This window comes from Asterias rubens, chromosome 11 (genome assembly GCF_902459465.1).
Source record: "Asterias rubens chromosome 11, eAstRub1.3, whole genome shotgun sequence".
Classification (NCBI taxonomy): domain Eukaryota; kingdom Metazoa; phylum Echinodermata; class Asteroidea; order Forcipulatida; family Asteriidae; genus Asterias; species Asterias rubens.
Window position 1 is genome coordinate 5,142,411 of NC_047072.1, and position 21,080 is coordinate 5,163,490.

Below are 21,080 nucleotides of genomic sequence, written 5' to 3' on the forward strand. Positions count from 1 at the left end.
AAGAATCTAGACCAGTAATGTGTTAGGACGCCCTCTCTGGTCCCTCTCGTGTTGACGGGAATTTATAAATTTGGTACCCAGTCTCCATGCAATGAGTAAAGAGTAGGTTAAATTGCAGCGTGCCAAACTACCTCTATGCGCTGCGTGTCACACACACACACCGCACAATGCACGACCGGTCTTTCATCAGCTGAGAGGACAGGGAACCTCGATCGATCTTCAGAATTCAACTTGGATTTCATCATGTTTAAATCATTAAAATCGTTATCAATTTCAATCAAAGTGAGACAATGGACAACTGTTTAAGATACGTTTTTAAGTTTCCTGCCAGGGTGTTTTGACCAGCGCCAAAATATGGCTTTTTACGACGGAGCCGTGCTGAAACTCGTCCACCTTCTGATTTCGTGCTATTCCTTCGTGTGGACGTGGTTTTCGTGGACATTCAAGACCGTGTTGTCGAAAGGTTCCAAAGAGTCTTTAAGTCAATGTAGAAAAGACGGCAGGGACCTGCAGAAGTTACCCTGCCACCTTGCCTTGCTTGTACAGGAGGAGGTGATTTCTTACCAAGATGTGTGCAGTATGTTGGTGTGGAGCATGTCGCTTGGAATTTCGTACTTGAGTGTGTTTGATTTGAAAGGTGAATGAACTTCGAAATGTACCAAGTCCAAGCCTAACATTATAACAAACAACTGCAACGTATCACATAGTTGCGATAACGTAACCCTCCTCCTGACGGCCGCCAGGCCGGAGGGTTACGAGATTGTTTCGAGCGGAAACGGTTGATCTGGTCCAACACGTACAATTTTGACAGCTATTCACCAGATTTGGCCCATTTTTACCACTTTCAAAGATCATGACACAAATTCTGAGGGTACGAACTTAATCCGCAATGTCTAATGCAGCCTGCCATAATACTCAAAACGAAAATGGGACAAAAACTTACCAGAACCGGAGCGAAATTCACAGGTTCAAACGTCGAACCTGCATGGGGCGGAGCTTCGGCTCTACGTACGTTGCCCTTGCTCTATGCATAGAAGTAAAAATGTCTACCTCCATCCATGCTCTGTATCATTAGTAATAAATTTACTTCCAGAATAAAGAATGAACCAATGAGGCAACTTACACTGCAGTACAGTAAGCAGTGGCATTACCTTTGAAACATTCAAATAGAAACGAAAGGAATTATTTTCTCTGGTTGGTTTTTGTTTCTGTCTAACAAACCAACCTTACCCATAGTTACTTCTAAAATCAATTGAGAACAAAAAATTCCAATTTGCCCAGGAACTATCAGGCCTGTGTGCTTCGTTTTTGAAAGGGCAAGGGCAACAAGTCATTTTCTCCTTGGTAAAGGGCACTGTTGTGTTTACGAGCGACTAACAGCGCTAGTCTAATTACAGTTAGGTCAAAGGTCGTGTGTGCATGTGCCGACGCCATTGTGATTTGTAGTTTAGATACGAATAAACCGAAGATTCAACATTGGCGACGAGGATAATCCGGAAAAAATCATGGAGAAAACAGTAATCCCCATATTTGACTGTTTTTCAGAGCCAGCAACCCTTGGACCACGATGGGAAAGGTGGCTGATGTCGTTTGAGCTCTATGCAGACGGCAAAGGCCATATTATTGGGTCCACCACAACACCGGAGGTGAAGCAACGAAGACGTGCACTAATGCTCCATCTAGCCGGACCGGACGTACAGGAAATTTTCTTGACGCTACCTGACACGGGCGCTGCTACTGATTTTGACGCTGCCAAAACCGCACTGAACAAATACTTCGTGCCACAGAAAAATGCAGCATTTGCACGGCAGACTTTTCACCAAGTTGTCCAGAAGGAAGGGGAAACGGTATTACAATTTGTAACCAGACTTCGGAGAGCGGCTAGAGACTGTGATTTTGGAGGTGAAAAAGACAACCAGATAAGAGATGCTGTGCTGAGTAAGTGCAAATCTGATTACGTTAGACGCAAGCTATTGGAAGCAGGGGATGAACTAACTTTAGCAAAGGCAATGAAAGTAGCTGATAAATGTGAAAAGGTAGAAAGTCAGATGGCTGCACTGTCTGTCAAGGGCAAAACCTATCAGTCTGACACTACTGTCAACATGGTGTCTGACAGAAAACCAAAGCCTCATGACAAATCAAGCAAGCCTAAGAAATGGACCCAACAATCCAAACATCAGAGACAGGAAAACCAATCGGTGAAATCCGCAACCACTACCATGACTACCAAAGGTGCTTGTTACAGGTGTGGTCGAACTGGGCATTTTGGTCGAGACCCTAAGTGCCCCGCAAGAGGCCAGACATGCCAAAAATGTTCTGGAAGAGACCATTTCGCCAAAGTCTGCAAGACCAAGTCCAAGCCAACAGTCAACCAAATCGATGAGCAACATCTTGATTCAGAACCATCGCATGACTATGCATTTCTCATTCATGAGAATACTTACTCGAATAAGATGAAAGTAACTGTTGGTGGAATTGACCTCCACATGTTGATTGATTCTGGGGCCACGAGCAACGTTATTGATGAACATACATGGGAATCACTGAAAAATGCAAAAATTAAGTGTGAATCCCGTGTCGCCCCACCAAACAGGAAATTGTGGGCATACGGTGCTGACCAAGCCCTATCATTGAAAGGTCTCTTCAGCTGTGAAGCGAGTATATCGGGAAAATCTGTACCAGCTGAATTCATCGTCATTAAAGGCAAAGGTGTTCCCTTACTTGGCAAAGTTACTGCAATGGAGTTGGGTGTACTCAAAATTGGAGTGGATGCAGCTAACAGTCCTCCACACACCACAGCGGTAGCCAGTATTGATGAGCGCACAAAGAGTGGCTCGACCCAGTTCCATAAGCAATTTCCAGATGTGTTCAAAGGCGTGGGTAAGCTCAAAACTGAACAAGTGAAGCTTCACATTGACCCCTCTGTAAAGCCAGTAGCACAACCACTAAGACGCACTCCATTCAATTTGCGCAGTCGAGTGGAGGAAAAGATTCGTGAATTGGAGGATCTCGATATCATTGAGCGTGTGGATGGTCCAACCCCTTGGGTCAATCCAGTAGTCACGGTGCCAAAACCGAATGGTGACATACGACTCTGCCTCGACATGAGACGTGCTAATGACGCAATAATACGCGGTCGTCATCCAATACCGACAGTAGATGAACTGTTACAGACAATGAATGGATCAAAGTTCTTCAGCAAGCTCGACCTCAAATGGGGCTATCACCAGTTGGAACTTGATAACGAGTCGCGAGGGATCACAACCTTTGTTACTCATTGCGGTCTCTACCAATACAAACGCCTTCTCTTTGGAGTTAGCTCTGCCAGTGAGCAATACCAATACATGATCGCAAAGACACTAGCGGGACTTGAAGGTGTGGAAAACATCTCAGACGACATCATCGTTCATGCGTCTGACAAGAAGACACACGATAACAGAGTATTCGCAGTGTTACGCAGATTGGAGGAGGTAGGTCTTACCTTGAACCAAGAGAAGTGCCAGTTTAACATGAGTCGGTTGGTATTCATGGGAATCCTACTATCAGAGAAAGGCATTGGTCCTACACAAGAGCGCGTAAGAGCTGTAGCAGAATTTCGCGAACCGGAAAACGTCTCAGAGATTCGAAGCTTTCTTGGCCTCGTTGGGTTTAGTAGCAGATTCATACCTAACTTTGCTACAGTGTCAGATCCACTTCGAAAGCTAACCAGGAAAGGAATTCCATTTCAATTTGGACCTTACCAGCGAACAGCCTTCAATTCGCTAAAGGAGAGCCTCGCAAACGCAACTACGCTCGCGTACTATGACAAGAACGCACCGACAAAAGTGATAGCTGACGCGAGTCCAGTAGGACTGGGTGCCGTTTTAATCCAGGAACAACACGACGGTTTAGTTCCAGTCTGCTATGCCAGTCGCAGTCTGACAGATTGCGAGAGGAGATATTCGCAAACAGAGAAGGAAGCCCTATCACTCGTCTGGGCTTGTGAAAGATTTCACGCATTCATCTATGGTCGCAGTTTTGAACTACTGACTGATCACAAACCATTGGAGGCGATATATGGACCCCGATCTAAACCATGTGCACGAGTTGAGCGATGGGTATTACGCCTACAGCCATACGAGTACAAAGTTGTATACATCCCCGGACGCGATAACATCGCCGACGCTTTGTCCCGGCTTTCGCAGGAAAAGATTCAACTCAAGCATGACCACGGGGCAGAGGACTATGTGCGTTTTGTAGCCATCTCTGCCACACCCAGTGCTATGACAACGAAACAAGTTGAAAGTGCATCCGCAGAGGATAAAGAGCTAGCAGAGCTAAGAGAAGCAATTCGAACCGGGTTCTTTGAAAACTGTAAGGCGTATGCACCGATCGCAGGAGAGCTATGTGTCATCGGACAGCTGATATTACGTGGAACGCGTATCGTCTTACCACAGAAACTCAGACAACAAGCCTTAGCTCTTGCGCACGAGGGTCACCTTGGTATTGTGGGAACGAAGCAAAACCTTCGCACAAAAGTATGGTGGCCAGGAATGGAAAAAGGTGCCGAAAAGTTCTGCAGATCGTGCCATGGATGTCAAATTGTAGCACGACCTGACCCCCCCGAGCCACTGAGACCAACCACGCTCCCTGACGGTCCTTGGCAGGACTTAGCAACGGATTTACTTGGACCATTTCCATCAGGACATTCCGTTCTAGTAGTTATTGATTACTACAGCCGATACTATGAGTACCAGATACTGAGTTCCACTACCGCAGACAAAGTCATTGATTCCCTAGAGGAAATCTTCAGCCGTCATGGACTTCCAGTGACACTGAAATCCGACAATGGTCCCCAGTTCCGTTCTCATGAGTTTCGAGAGTTCTGTGAGGAGAATGGTATAGACCATGTCAAGGTTACAGCTAAGTGGGCTCAAGCAAATGGCGAAGTGGAACGCCAAAACGACTCAATCATGAAACGAATCCGTATCGCACAGGCCGAAGGTCAAAACTGGCGAAAGGAACTACGGAAATACGTCACAAAATATCGCGCTACTGAACACCCCGCCACAAGGAAAACTCCAGCTGAGTTGTTGTTCAATCGGAAAATGCGCGGGAAACTACCAGTGTTTCAGGCCGATAATCATTCTGACTTGGAAGTCCGGGATCGCGACGCCGAAAACAAAGGAAAAGCCAAGCTTTACACGGACGCTCGTCGGAATGCAAAATACTCGGAGGTGGAAGTCGGTGATCAAGTCCTTGTGAGACAAGAGAAAACAAACAAGTTTTCTACCCCGTTCAACCCTGAACCCTTCACAATTGTGAACAAAACCGGCAATAGTGTCATAGTTGCCTCCCCGAAAGGTGCTCAATATTCGCGAAACACTAGCCATGTGAAGAAGTTTATGCAAACTGCACATGACGCGGATATGCCACTGTCTGACCCTGCCATTCAACCATCCAAAATGGATCACGGAAGTGCAGTCCCTGAACAGATTCTTGTTTCCCCGACTCAGAGTTTGGCAGATACCAATCCAGTCGCGACCCCCCCAACTGTCGTGGACAAACAATCTTCCCCACACAGTGCCAGACCCAAAAGACAGTGTGGCATGCATCCGAAATACAAAGACTTTGTTCTAAACTGAATGAACTGGACAGAACTTTGAACTCGAAGATGAGAGTTAAATTGAAAACATTGTTCTTTGTTTATTGAAGTTTGTTTAAAAAGTTAAAGTTTTCATTGTATTAAAAAAAAGCAGTTGGTCTATATTCATGCACGACCGGTTTTTCAATATTGCTAAGTCAAAAGTTAAAACTCAATAAAATGTGTTTTATATTGTACGCATAGGTTACCTATATAACAACTTCATTTTAACCAATCAAGTCTTTAAACAAGTTGTAGAAATTGCCTTGTCAGAAACATACATGTAGTAAGTCAGAAAATAGGCTACTGTTAAGCATTTTAGGCTATCTCCATTTGTTTCCCCATTGTTTACAAAAGTTGAGTTTTTGTCTAAAAAAGGACGGATGTTGTGTTTACGAGCGACTAACAGCGCTAGTCTAATTACAGTTAGGTCAAAGGTCGTGTGTGCATGTGCCGACGCCATTGTGATTTGTAGTTTAGATACGAATAAACCGAAGATTCAACAGGCACCCTATGAGGAAATATTGTAAATTTCTACTGTGCACTTCAAGGGCACCACGGCAATGTCCAAGGGGCATTGAGGCAATCGCCTTCATTGCCTCCTTGAAGTATTAGGCCTGAACTATTATGATTTGTTTTCCTACAACAATCACAAAGCACTTTATCTTTATTAAAAACTGAAAATGAGAATTTTTTCTTCTGTCCAAACAGGAACGTTAAAGAAGAATGCAGTACTTCTAAAAGGACATATTGATAAGCTACAAGAAGACCTTATGGGTCGGGATCAATACAAGTTTACTTATCAGCTTCACCAGAGTCACAGTAAAAAGCACAGCAGTAATGGTAAGGTTTTATAATAGAGACTTAAAACTGTGTAAACGAAACGTTATTTTTGCCCTAGGAAAAATCAGAAACATTGTTTTTAAGTAGCCTGAAAAATCTATTCACCTAGACAATTAATTATTGGGTCAGGCCTTGTAGTTTATAAAATGTTTCCATTTTTTTTTCAAAGGACCAAACATGCAATCTTTATGGTGTCATCTAAGAAAGGTTTTAATAAATGAACCTTTGAGAAATTCATTACTGCATATTCTTCAAGCAATTTTATGAATATGAGTGTACCAATACATTGTCCAAGATCCAATATGAAAGTAGACTCCCTAAAACAGTATAGATGAGTCAACTTGATCGAGTGTGTATCACCTTGTAACATGAGCAACTTAACTAGGCTTGAACTTGTTTGCATTTTTTCCAAGATAAAAACAACTCTTATCTGTATCTGAAGAGCTTTTTTTTAAAACAAGTCTTTGTTTTTTTCTGTTGACTTTGATTTTTCTATTGCAGAAGGTGCACAGGTACACATTGCACTTTTATCACCTTCAGACGGTAGGCTTGACCTAGTCCAGACAGCAAGTGATTACTGTCATGCTGTATCTAATCGCATGCTGAAACCAACAGACATAAGCACAGACTTAGTTAACTCTATGTTACAAGGTAAGGTTTTAGAGAGTTGATCTAGATACACATAGTCTTTTTCTTTAAAGCCATTGGACACTTTCGGTACAGAAAAAAAAAAGTTCACAGATTTACAAATAATTTACAGGGTTTACAGAAGGTAATGGTGAAAGACTTATCTTGAAATATTATTCCATGAAATGCTTTACTTTTTGAGAAAACATTAAAACAATATCAATTCTCAATAGCGAGAATTACGGATTTATTTTAAACACATGTCATGACACGGCAAAACGTGGGGAAACAAGGGTGGGTTTTCCCATTATTTTCAACCGACTCCGATGACCAATTGAGCCTAAATTTTCACAGGTTTGTTATTTTATATAAGTTGTGGTACACGAAGTGTGAGCCATGGACAATATTATGTACCGCAAGTGTCCAATGGCTTTAAATTCTGTGGGAGAACAAGGCATTAAGGCTGTGTCTGAATGGTGGTAATGGCTGTCTAAGGGCCTCCTATGCTTTAATTTTTAGTTATTTGTTAAAGGCCTCCTATATGCTTCAATGCTTAGTTGTTTTATAAGTATAACTATTGTATTGTATTTGTATTTATGGACCAGTAATCCATCCTTTCATACTGAACATCCTTTGTCCTCACCACTTCACTCCTATTGGTTCATAGCCACCACTTGTTTCTGAAATAAAAACTTTGATTGGCTATAATTTTCCTGCTTTTTTCTGGATCCTTCCCTTAATCCCTTTTCCCTCTTTTTTTCTATAAAAGGATGTAGTTGTTTGTACTTGTTTATGCCTCTGAAGAAGGTCCGGTTTGGATCGAAAGCTAAGGCCATCTACCCTATTCATTATATAACTACTGTATTAGATATCACGAGCAGTGCACTTGGAGCTCAACTGTCTAGAGAGCAGATTTTTGGAGCAAGCGCCATTAGTGCCTGCATTATTAATATTATTATTTACTACCGTTTGTTCAATTATTTGGCTCTTTATTCTGTTGATTTACTTCAGCTATAAAAGGTTTTCCAGATCCCGACCTCTTGATCAAGTTTGGGCCAACAGAAAGCCTCTGCGGATATCTTCCATGGCAAATACGTCTCACAGAGATTTTGTAAGTTAAAAAAATACCTGGGCCAAAACCGTTCTCTTTCATGATAAATGCATTGCCCCTGGTAGCTGCCAATTCTCCCTGACTGTGCAGAAAATGTCCTGCATATATAAGCATTCTTTCCATCTTCTGATCTTGACAATCTCCCTGATTGAAGAAACTTTTTCCCTACTATCTTGAATGTCATTTGATAAATCCCCCTGATTGCTGTACAAAATCTTCCTGATTGCAAGATGTCAATATTGCTGCAGAACATGGTGCTTGCACAGCCCCCCCCCCCCCCCACCAATAGCCCCCAAGTATGTGATTTTCTAGGATAACTCTTCACTCTAACAAAATCAACACCATATGTTTAACTCGAAACCCAAACTGTTGGACTCTGATTACAATGGTACACCTGAGCGCATGTTATCATTTTACTAGTACAGTCAAAATGGATCAAGCAAAATAAACAGTTGGTAAGGCCTCGAAACAATCCACAGCACCCTAAGCAATTGGCAAGGTGCTCTGTGCTTTTGCTGTGGATTCCTTTTGCAAAGTTTCCACACAAATTAATATTTTCCAACGAAGTTCAAGGCCTGGTTTGTGTTTGAATGTTTGGTGTAAAGATCAGATGTCAGGATGTAATACACTTCTGGAAGTACAAAACTTTCAAAACAGAACTTTTTGTTGGTTTGTGTTGAGCATTTTTCTCTGGAGTGTCAGCGGAGTGTTTTTAAAACAATCCTCAAAATTTACTAAAATAACATGTTTTCCTTTTATTTCTTTACAGAAACGTGCAGACGCATTGGAGAATAGATTATGAAGAGTTCCTAAATGTCCTGCACAGTTACGCTAAAACAGAACAGAGATTAGGGAAGTAAAATGAAATAACCCACTCAACGAAATCATAACATTCGTTTTTACGTTGCGGTGCATTTTTGGTCGTTTTTGGATTTGAATTAACCCTTGCAGAAAAATCACAAGTAAAGAGCCACACTCCTTCTCGAACTCTTTGAATCAATTCAAGGTACTTAAATAACACACAGCTTTTTATTCTATCTGAAAGTAAGTTTCGTATTGCTGCAACTGGCTTTGATTTCGAAAGAATCATCTTAAAGGCGCTGGACACGTTTGGTAATTGTCAAAAAAAAGTATTCTCACTTGGTGTATCCCAACATATGCATGAAATAACAAATCTGTGAACATTTGGACTCAATTGGTCATCGAAGTTGTAACAGAATTATGAAAGAATAACACCCTTGTAACCACTACTAATGCTGTACATTATCTTGATTCAAAGTGAGTTGAAAGGAACACGTTGCCTTGGATCGGACGAGTTGGTCTTTGAAAAGCGTTTTTAACTGTTTGTTATAAAATGCACTTGGTTAGAAAGATATTTAAAAAGTAGACTATAATGATCCACACAAGTATCACTCGATGTACGACTCCCATAAATGGCCGACCGTGTTAGTTCGCAAAGTAAAAGGAAAATGTTGAGGCAAATGTGTGTGGATCATTGTATTCTACTTTTAAAACATCTTTCTAACCATATTATGCGTTTTATAACAGGTTACAAATGCTTTTCAAAGACCAACTCGACCGATCCAAGGCAACGTGTTTCTTTAAAGGGTCTATGTACTTTTTCCTAACACAAAACACAATGTCCACAGATTTACATTAAACTCACACAGTTTGAAGATTATGATAGTAAAAATCTTCCCTTGAAATTTTACTTACTGAGGTGCTGTAGTTTTTGAGAAACGAGGAAAACAAATAATTTTTGTCTCAGTTTTAGCATGTAAAAAGGTATTAACCAGTAATGCTATGCTTATGGTATAATATCATAACTGGTTAATTGGATTTTACATGCTAAAATATTGTGACTTGTTTTACTCATTTCTCAAAAACTACAGAACCTTAGTTAGTAATATTTGAAGGGAAGCTTTCCACTATCATTCTCTTCAAACCCTGTAAGTTTCATATAAATCTGTGGACATTTTAAAAAGTACCTGAATCCTTTAAAGCATTGTAGTACAAGGGGCAATTTGCCCATTTTTACTGATACACTTTGTCTGTGCTCGTAGAGTAGGCCGAAGCATAAGGAGAGCAACTTTTTCAAGAATACCAATGCTGTACATTATCTTGATTCATAGAGAGTGCCAGAGAGAGCAGCCTCAACATCATTACCAATCCTAATTCAAAGGGGGTACCATGGCAAGCAGCTGTCAGTGTCATCATTACGGACGCTGTACATTATCTTGATTCAAAGAGTGTATAAAGTTTCTTATTCAAAGAGAATACCATGGACAGCTTGTCATTATTACTAAGCCTGGGGCGACTATTGATTGCTTTAGTCAGGTTGCAACTACTGTTTTTCAACTATACTGTACTTGGTTAGTCAGGACGCTATGACTACTACAAAAAATAGTTGTGACTTCTACAAGACAGTCGCAACTACCTGTGTCGCTCACAACTATTCACAACTACATTACTTGTGACACACAATCCTTCAATCCTTTCAGCGAGAATTTTACTATTATGCACCTGTGACAAATATGGCGCAATGCGTCTTGGTAATTAAAAATTAGCCGCGACTAGTCGAGCAGTAAATTTACATTAATAGATTTAAAGAGATTTTTTTACTATAAAAATCGGCCCTAAAGTGCAGATAAACACTAACTTTTTTTCCAAACAATTACTGAGAATCCAAATATTACTGAGAATGTAAACTATCATGGATGGTCGGTCTTTGCCTCAGTATTTTTTACATTAACGTTTTGTTATTTTTCTCGATTTTACGTACAGTAATCAATGTATTATTAAAGTAAGTTCTGGACAATTTTTGATAGAGAATAAATTAAACGAAAATAAATTAAAAATTGAATGAATGTGATGATTCTCAAACAAAAACTGTTGTCAACTTTTTATGTTATTTATTACATTATTTATTTAACAGGGGGCCTAGTTTTGTTTAATGTTTGCTTTGAAATTAAAAGTAGGGTCAAGGTTCACCCATAGACCCTGAAGAGAAAAATCCTCATTACATTGACAAAAAAAACAATCTATGACCCAGCCTTTATAGTGTAACTTTTTGTTTAGTATTGAACATGGTGCTGAATTACATTCAACACTCGGTACTAAGATAAATCGGGTAGCAAATTGTTTTTAAAAAACAGTAGGCCTACACATTGAATGAAAATAGACACTATCACTATCAGTGACCCCATAAAGTGCCAATACACTCGACAAGGGAGTAGTCAATTGTGTATTGGCACTTTTAGGTTACCTTATAGTTTTTGAGCGAAATCAGAAAAAGTTTGTTTATCACGCCACCATTTTTTTATTCGATATGATATCGTCAGCGACGCCACGAAGTAGCACGCACCTTTCCACAGTCCAAAAATGTGTTCTGAAGATAACGCGTGTTTAAGTTTGAAATGCATTTATCTTGCAAATAACAAGCGGGCACGGTATAACAAAATGTACGTCGTCATAGAACTATATCTGAATAATGTAAATGTATTGTTTTCTTCTTGATGGATTAATTAATAATTAAGCTATTAAACTATGAAGGTGCGTACTACTTCGTGAAAACAAAATCTACACGAAATACGTGTTGTACGCGCCGCACAACTGCAGTGCTACTTCGTGAAAACAAAATCTACACGAAATACGTGTTGTGCGCGCCGCACAACTGCAGTACTACTTCGTGAAAACAAAATCCACACGAAATACGTGTTGTGCGCGCCGCACAACTGCAGTGCTACTTCGTGAAAACAAAATCCACACAAAATACGTGTGTGCGCGCACACACAACTGCAGTGCTACTTCGTGAAAACAAAATCCACACAAAGTACGTATGTGCGCGCATGCACACACACGCAATCTAACCCAAAACTATAAAGTACGGTTGCGCAAAACTACCACAAAATAATTAACTATTAGGGCCTATATTCCCCCAGTATGGCACCACATGTGTTATTAATCTTTGAGAACTCTTTCCTAAACAAAAGTGTTTTTATAAACGTTGTTAAATGGGTTTAGGAGAATTTGCTTTTCCCCATACCACCCCCCCCCAAAAAAAAAAACCCCACATAAAAACATGAAGTTTTATAAAATTAAAAATCCGTTGGACAAAATGATGAACGCTGAGATGTTTTTATTAACAATTTGATCGATATAAATACAAATTTGTAATTCATTCGTAAATTTAAACATATTAACAATTTGATCGATATAAATACAAATTCGTAATTCATTCGTAAATTTAAACAATTGATATTTAATATTTAAAAATTTCATTAAATAATTCATTGAATATGGTAAAATAAACATGATGACACTGAGGAACGATTGTCAAGTTTCGTGTATCGACCTTACTTTTGCAGCGTCACAGCCCGAGTTTTTGCCAAACGTGATTGAAAAACTATAGAAAGCCATAATTGCAAAACGAAAAAAGATAGCCACAGTTTTTAACAATGTTACACAAATATTCAAAAATAGTGTTGAATTTGTTGGACACAAAGCAACCAATCATGAGAGGTACTTTACTGAATTGAAAGTTTGCAGGAAATGTTGAATTTTGTTGAAACATCTGTTAACACGATTGAGTGTTTTGCTAACATTTGGCCTTCCATGCCAACCAGCGCGGTTGTTTATCAACAAAAGAAAGGTCTATAGACCTTCATCATACCGCAGCCATCGTTGCCAAGTTCCCTGTATACACAACAACATTCATAGTTCAAATTATTTCATAGAAATTAACCAGAGTATTATACTTCCCGTGTCAGTTTGGGTACAGTAATTTGAAAGGAAGACACAAGATGGCAGCACCATGATAAGTGTGTATAGAAACATTGTTTGGTATTTTGTAAATCATTCTCAGTTCATAAAAGAAATGTTGAACAAATTACTTTCCTTTCAGACTCACTGAAAAATGCACATACAAATTCATAACTTGGCAAAATTTCATGGCTCTGCTTACCGCGGAATTCTGCTCTTACGGAGCCCTTTTAGCACATTTCTATGATATGTAAGCGCAGAAATCCGCGGTAAGCAGAGCCATGAAATTGGGCCCAGATGATTCACTAAATTGCACTTCGAAAACTAGTCATGTCACATCATAAGAGTTGCACACAACCTTGTCGACATAATATACATGTACCCTGCAAACGAAATGTCCAATTACAGAATTGTATTCTTATTACTTTTCAAGGCTTAGCATAGCTATTCAATTATGCACACTAAGGTAAGTATCTGTGTCTTACAAATAGTACATTTAGTTAACCCTCACCAAACAAGTAAGACATTCCTCACGCTATTTAGGAAATTAAAGCCTAAGGAGTCACCTAAAACAGCAACAGTTTCTGTAATATTTTGTCATTTAGAAAGTTTACACAGACCATTCATGTAGTCTCTGGAGTTCTGCAATAATTAATAAGTCTGTCTTGATTTTAACTGTAAATGTGAAAACAGTTACATCGACTTGATCAATTAAGTCAATTCATTCTTACTATTATTAGTATTAACTAACAAACCAAAACTTTTCAGCTTTAAATAATTAAATTATTCAACAAATATCTGTTTACTCTTCAAATTACAACATCCAAAAGAAGTAAACAGCCTCGTTCTCATGTAATCATCATTACTAAATACTTCAGTACTAAAGAAGCTCAATAAGTCTACTATCAAAGTTATCAGTAGAAATCCTGAAAACCTAGATTGGTCATGTTCAAAAGAAGACAGCCTCGTTCTCATGTAATCATCATTACTAAATACTTCAGTACTAAAGAAGCTCAATAAGTCTACCATCAAAGTTATCAGTAGAAACCCTGACAATCTAGATTGGTCATGTTCAAAAGAAGACAGCCTCGTTCTCATGTAATCATCATTACTAAATACTTCAGTACTAAAGAAGCTCAATAAGTCTACTATCAAAGTTGTCAGTAGAAACCCTGACAATCTAGATTGGTCATGTTCAAAAGAAGACAGCCTCGTTCTCATGTAATCATCATTACTAAATACTTCAGTACTAAAGAAGCTCAATAAGTCTACTATCAAAGTTATCAGTAGAAACCCTGAAAACCTAGATTGGTCATGTTCAAAAGAAGACAGCCTCGTTCTTATGTAATCATCATTACTAAATACTTCAGTACTAAAGAAGCTCAATAAGTATACCATCAAAGTTATCAGTAGAAACCCTGAAAACCTAGATTGGTCATGTTCAAAAGAAGACAGCCTCGTTCTCATGTAATCATCATTACTAAATACTTCAGTACTAAAGAAGCTCAATAAGTCTACTATCAAAGTTATCAGTAGAAACCCTGACAATCTAGATTGGTCATGTTCAAAAGAAGACAGCCTCGTTCTCATGTAATCATCATTACTAAATACTTCAGTACTAAAGAAGCTCAATGAGCCTACTATCAAAGTTATCAGTAGAAACCCTGAAAACCTAGATTGGTCATGTTCAAAAGAAGACAGCCTCGTTCTCATGTAATCATCATTACTAAATACTTCAGTACTAAAGAAGCTCAATAAGTCTACTATCAAAGTTATCAGTAGAAACCCTGACAATCTAGATTGGTCATGTTCAAAAGAAGACAGCCTCGTTCTCATGTAATCATCATTACTAAATACTTCAGTACTAAAGAAGCTTAATAAGTCTACCATCAAAGTTATCAGTAGAAACCCTGACAATCTAGATTGGTTGAGCAAGGGTTATACACTCCCAGTTAAAGACAACCTTACACAACATGAAGTCGAATGCTTACCAGCCTAAATTATTCTGAGAATTTGGTTTATGTTATGTTTTACTTTGTGGCAATTTGTCCTATTTCATCTAGACAACCACTTCAACAAGGCATGCTGAAAGTTCCTATTGAAAATTACATAATTAATTTGCACAATTTCAGTGACTGAGCTGCCTGTAAAAGGCCTGATAGTCGGGGTGGGAAATTACAGGAGTCTGTCCGGTGCACAGGCTAATCAAGTCATCATACTTTGCCTTAGGAATACTATGAGCACCTAAAGGGTAACATTGTAGTGGTTCTGCAAGCTGGGCTTGATCAGTAGAGTGTCGACGCCTGCCATCGATTCTGAGTGTTTCAAAGTCATCGTCATCATGTGAATACTTGAACTGTATCGTGTTAGAATATTTTTTGTTCACTCTGATCTGCATGAACTTCTTCCAGTCAACCTTAGTGCCAGCTTCTGAAGACCGCACACACAATAACCCCCGACTTTGGCTATATGTCTTCCAGTCCAATATATCTGATGACTCTACTGAAGTTACACGATATGGTCTTGGATTCTTACGGGCCATCTTGATGAGTGTTACTAGTTGTGAGGGCACAAACATTTCACCAATCTGCCTCATTTGCCTCTCAATGGTACTGTGCATTGCATCACCTTCTGACTGACCGTGGTTTGTTTAAAAGAAATTCAATGTTACTTGCTGAACAGATATTGAACGTTCAACAAAATACAAAATCATTGCCGGGATAATTGAGTTTTTGTTTTGCCCAATGCAGCCGTCAGAATACAACTCCACTGTCTCACAACCTTGTTCATCAACTGTAGAAAGGTACCGATGAAGAAAGGATGCTATTTCACAAGACCCACGTCCTGTGCGACCTTCATGTGATACAAAGCAAAAACCGTCTTTACTTGCTAACTCAAATATTGTGAAGTTGAAGCATGAAAGTCGACGCTTATAGAAAAGCTCCGAACGATCAGACTTTGGCAGGTATATCACCTGTTGAAGGTCAAAGACAGCAGCATGGTATTTGTTATCAATGGTGGCTTTTTCTTTGGCAATATTTTTCAATTCACGAGATTTTTCTTTCTCCAGCACATGTCTGTCGTATTGCTGTTGCAGTTCCTTCTTATGTTCAGCACTTGCATGGTGAAACGTTTCACATAAGCCACACATATCTTTTTTGGCATGGTGAAATTTCAGGTTGAATGACTTGAAAACCTTCTTATAGAAGGTCATGGATGCTCCATTTGGGTGATCTTTCTTAAACATCTGATACATTATTGAAAAGTTAAGGTCAGGTGAAAGATACTGGCATTTTGAATTGGCCCTACAGTAATGTGACTCCATTCGCGGAAATTTATTGATATGAGCTTTTACCTGCTCTCTCTTCGTTTGGTCCTTTTCAACCATTTGTCGTCCACCACGTTTCTCTCCTTCTAGTACATCAAACTGGTCAATCTTACTCAAAGCAGTGCGGACTTGACAAACAGAAACACCAATTGTACTTGTAAACATCTGACGACATACCTTCCATTTCTGGCCCTCCTTGGTTATCTGTGGCAGATAGTAGGAATAATTGCGCTTTAAATCTGAAACCTGGTTCACAACTACGTGTCTTATTATCCACTCACGTTGTTTCTGCAAATCTGCCATGTTGTAATAGGCTTCCCTGATTTGGTGACGTTGTTCCGTAGAAATCTTAGGGCAATCTCGACCTTGGAACTTGCAAAAGCAGCAGTTACTCTCTCCTAATTGTCCATGTTTTGACGGTACACATTTGTTTGATTTTTCCATTATGTAGGCGTTTCCTCTGTTTCTGTTGTGCTTAACTGCCAAATTTTTGCTTTTGGGTGTTTTAACAACATTTGGAGAGAGTGGTCTTGACTCACCATCAACTCTAAAATCATCTGGCTGCACATCATAGTGTTCACTGTGTGCATCATACCATGAAGCTTGTGAACTAGGCAAGCTGGCCGACGAAGGAAGAGAAGCTAAATGCTCATGTCCAGCCAAGGGGGCACATCCACCCACAGACAAAGTTGAAGGAGGGGGTCGTGTAGCAGGCACACTGCTATTTGAAGACAGAGATGTAAGACCGTCATGTCCAGCTGTAAAGGGGGTACATCCACCCACAGACAAAGTTGAAGGAGGGAGTTGTGTAGAAGGCACACTGCTATTTGAAGACAGAGATGTAAGACCGTCATGTCCAGCTAAGGGGGCACATCCACCCACAGACAAAGTTGAAGGAGGGGGTTGTGTAGAAGGCACACTGCTAGTTGAAGACAGAGATGTAAGACCGTCATGTCCAGCTAAGGGGGCACATCCACCCACAGACAAAGTTGAAAGAGGGAGTTGTGTAGCAGGCACACTGCTATTTGAAGACAGAGATGTAAGACCACCGTCATGTCCAGCTAAGGGGGCACATCCACCCACAGACAAAGTTGAAGGAGGGAGTTGTGTAGAAGGCACACTGCTATTTGAAGACAGAGATGTAAGACCGTCATGTCCAGCCAAGGGGGCACATCCACCCACAGACAAAGTTGAAGGAGGGGGTCGTGTAGCAGGCACACTGCTAGTTGAAGACAGAGATGTAAGACCGTCATGTCCAGCTGTAAAGGGGGTACATCCACCCACAGACAAAGTTGAAGGAGGGAGTTGTGTAGAAGGCACACTGCTATTTGAAGACAGAGATGTAAGATCGTCATGTCCAGCCAAGGGGGCACATCCACCCACAGACAAAGTTGAAGGAGGGAGTCGTGTAGCAGGCACACTGCTATTTGAAGACAGAGATGTAAGACCGTCATGTCCAGCTAAGGGGGCACATCCACCCACAGACAAAGTTGAAGGAGGGGGTCGTGTAGAAGGCACACTGCTATTTGAAGACAGAGATGTAAGACCGTCATGTCCAGCTAAGGGGGCACATCCACCCACAGACAAAGTTGAAGGAGTACGACTGGAACTAGGGTAGCTGGATGATGAAGGAAGAGTGGCTACAGACTCATCATGTCCAGCTAACAGCAACTCTGTGAAAGATGTAGATGAACTATCAAAAAGCTCTGAATTTAAAGTTTGATACTGCAAACCATGCCCATAAACTCCACTTGGTGATGCACACAAGGGTGTTTCTGTTTGTAATATGGAAGCTGATGTGTGTGTTAAGCCATGATACAGATTATGTGTACTACAATCCTTATTTACTAGAAAATGGTCATAGCAAAGGAAACACAAACATTTGTTACAAGCTGCCCAGACCTCTCCGCTGCAGAAAAAATCGTCACATCTTGCAGGCATCTGTGATGAGCCATACGTATCTAATGTAAGATAAAATAGAAAAACATAAAATGATAATGGACAGTTATCATATTATTATATGTCTGACATTAGTACGTAAAATCAGTAATGAAAATGTATTTTGTTTAGTTTTACGATTGATTGATTTATCTATGATTGGAAATTATATTTGATTAGGCGTGCGTCTGATGCAAGTTTGTTTACAGGTCCACCTGAAATGTTTGTTACATGTACTTAAAACTTTCACCAACATTGAGGGTGTAGTTTGATAATAAATGAGTTTTAAACATGCAAGTGTATTCATGACATTACTGCCATGCAAATTAAGAGAGAGACAAAAATAATTTTATGAAATTTCAGTATTCTCAGTTTATTAATAAAATGAAAGTACAGTAGGGTGCTTACCTTGAGCTTTGGTTTGGTTGTTTGCTTTTAGCTGAGCAAGAGGAATATCGGAATCCGAATCATCATCACTATCGGTGTTGCCTTCAACATCTAGCACCCGTCCTTCCCATGTCTGCTGTCCCCATTTCATTGATATTTTGCACCCCTTTTCAAGCTTTCTGCTCACTAGGATGATGTCCTGTATCTTGACCACATTTTTAGTTCCATCCTTCCATTCCACCAAAAGATCAGTTTGGGGATCCAATCTGTAAAAAAGATAAATCTGTATTACAACATAGACAAACATGAATGCACAGGTGTACCTGTCCTTTGAAAATAAGATGTAAACTTGTCTAGCAACTGTTTTTGTATATAATTTGGGGTAGGATGTTGTGTTGCATTAACACCCCTCCCCCCTGAAATCAGTTTATGCAAAACATGATTGGACAAAACATTTTAATGTGCTTTATCTGTGTCAATTCACATAGTTCCTAAACCTTGACCATTATAGTCACAAGTGATAATCTCTAGATCATTACTTTTGTTGAGTTATTCGTTTTTAAATGTCTATTCAATTTAAAGCCTTCAAAATATATGACGTTACCGGTGAACTTGTTCCTCACAGGTATTTTCTACATCTTCAACCCAGATGTATGTTAACTTCAAATATCACCATGACTTATTTTTGACTGCAAGGTGGCACCCTTTTATATGAAGACTGGGGTCAAACCATACAAATAGTGTGGTAAAGAAGCAATGAGACGTTTTATAAAGCAGTATGTCCTAATTCCAAGGTTGAGATTGATCATAGATCTTTTAAACTGTAAATGTATGTAAAGTATTTGCTTCAAAAGTGTGATTTGTTTGTGGAATATTGTTGTACTCCTATAATGCCATTAGTGCCCCATTGCAGTCAAAAGTAAGGCATCTAGTTCCTAAATTCGGATTGTCCATGTCACAAAATACTGGCATGCATGTTTAATTAGAATTTGTTTTTAAATGTAGATTGGTAGATTATGTACGAATGTCATTATTTCAAAGTAATATGCTGTACATTTTAGAGAATACAATCAACTTACTGCTGTTTTCTTGACATCTTATATAATATTGGAATTCCCCGATGCACGATTCAATACATCACTCCAAATTCTGCAAATTAAAGCACAAGGAAGAAGTGAAGGGAGTGATTCCGTCACACATTATATTAAAGCATGCAAACAGGATTCCAATGACAACGTATATGCAGATTACATGAACTAGATAGGATAAACAAATTAGTAAACATGAAACTGATATTTGATAAACATTTCTCAATGTAAAACACATCAACATTAATGGAGACGGCTCATTGATGACAATACTGTGCACAGTCATCATGATGAGTCAATATGAACGACTTAGGCCAGGCGTAATCAAATTACTCTTTATAATCACAGTCAGAGAGGAGAAGGCCTTGCAGTTATGTCAGTGATTTATACCACTATAAAGAGTACTAGAATTTCAAGTATTACTAGTACGCCTACTACTAGTACTAGTACTAGTACAGTACGTACTACAGCCTAGCCCTACCCTTGCATGAATGAGACTGATCGTGATAGTATCACCACTATTATCAGTCACATTCACAGTGTGACTATTATTATTATAGTATTAATAATTATAATATTACAATTGGAATTATGTATCACTATCATCAGTGATACAGTGATAAATATTATTATAAATCCAGTCATGCATTCTCATGGCCCAACGGTCATAATATCAGGCCTATAGCTCTCTCTGGATGTCTGTACTCTGTATTGTAGTACTACTGTGTAGGACTAGGAGTAGTACGTGATAATTAGGCCCGATAATTAGTACGGTGTACATGTAAGTTTACATACAACCATGTCCATGACAACCAAAACTTAGTCTACCGTCTGACTGTCTGCCGGCTTTGTCCGGTTTTATTTGAATTATACAGGATTCTTGAGACATGAGATTGCTTTATAAATGATCAGCGCTAGTTTATTAAATAAATCGAATTAAAATTATTATACTTACACCCATTGTTTAAGCTGTATGTTAAGTTGTCGATGACAACCAAACCGGCATCCCGGAAAGACTGGAGTGGCGCCATTTTGAATGCAACGTCGTTTCTATTGTGATCGCGTTCGTGCGTTAACTTGTACTTGTGTAAAGTAAAACTCTGAGAACGAGATTGCGGTGCTACTTCGTGAAACCGCAAAACCTCAAAAATCGCTCAATACCGTTTTCACGAAGTAGCACCGACTTCTGTGCTACTTCGTGAAAACGAAAAATCGCCAACTTGGCGAAAATTCAACACACTCATTAGCGTAATTACCAAGACAACGGACTTGGAACCTCAACATTTTGGGAAAAGGAAGATTTTGACTAACTTTGCACGTAAATCCAAAAAAAAAAAAAAAATTTTTTTTTTTGTATATTGCATTATGGTATGG

The 21,080-nt window shown here is 39.4% G+C and overlaps 2 protein-coding genes across 2 annotated transcripts; one reads left to right on the forward strand and one right to left on the reverse strand.

The window, feature by feature from the left end:
• The first annotated feature begins 176 nt into the window (after positions 1-176).
• On the forward strand, positions 177-9,535 carry LOC117296956 (dehydrodolichyl diphosphate synthase complex subunit Nus1-like). Its single transcript, XM_033780061.1, has 5 exons — positions 177-637; positions 6,335-6,466; positions 6,968-7,117; positions 8,105-8,204; positions 8,974-9,535. Exons 1-5 carry the CDS (start codon positions 355-357, stop codon positions 9,062-9,064), a joined length of 756 nt encoding a protein of 251 aa, XP_033635952.1. The 5' UTR covers positions 177-354; the 3' UTR covers positions 9,065-9,535.
• Positions 9,536-15,607: 6,072 nt separating this feature from the next.
• LOC117296649 lies at positions 15,608-21,075 on the reverse strand. The gene is made up of 5 exons (XM_033779673.1): positions 20,662-21,075; positions 19,698-19,767; positions 18,640-18,884; positions 17,821-18,254; positions 15,608-17,016 (listed from the first exon to the last, which is right to left on the reverse strand). The coding sequence occupies exons 2-5, from the start codon at positions 19,712-19,714 to the stop codon at positions 15,616-15,618; spliced, it is 2,097 nt and encodes a 698-aa protein (XP_033635564.1). The 5' UTR covers positions 19,715-19,767; positions 20,662-21,075; the 3' UTR covers positions 15,608-15,615.
• Positions 21,076-21,080: the final 5 nt, after the last annotated feature.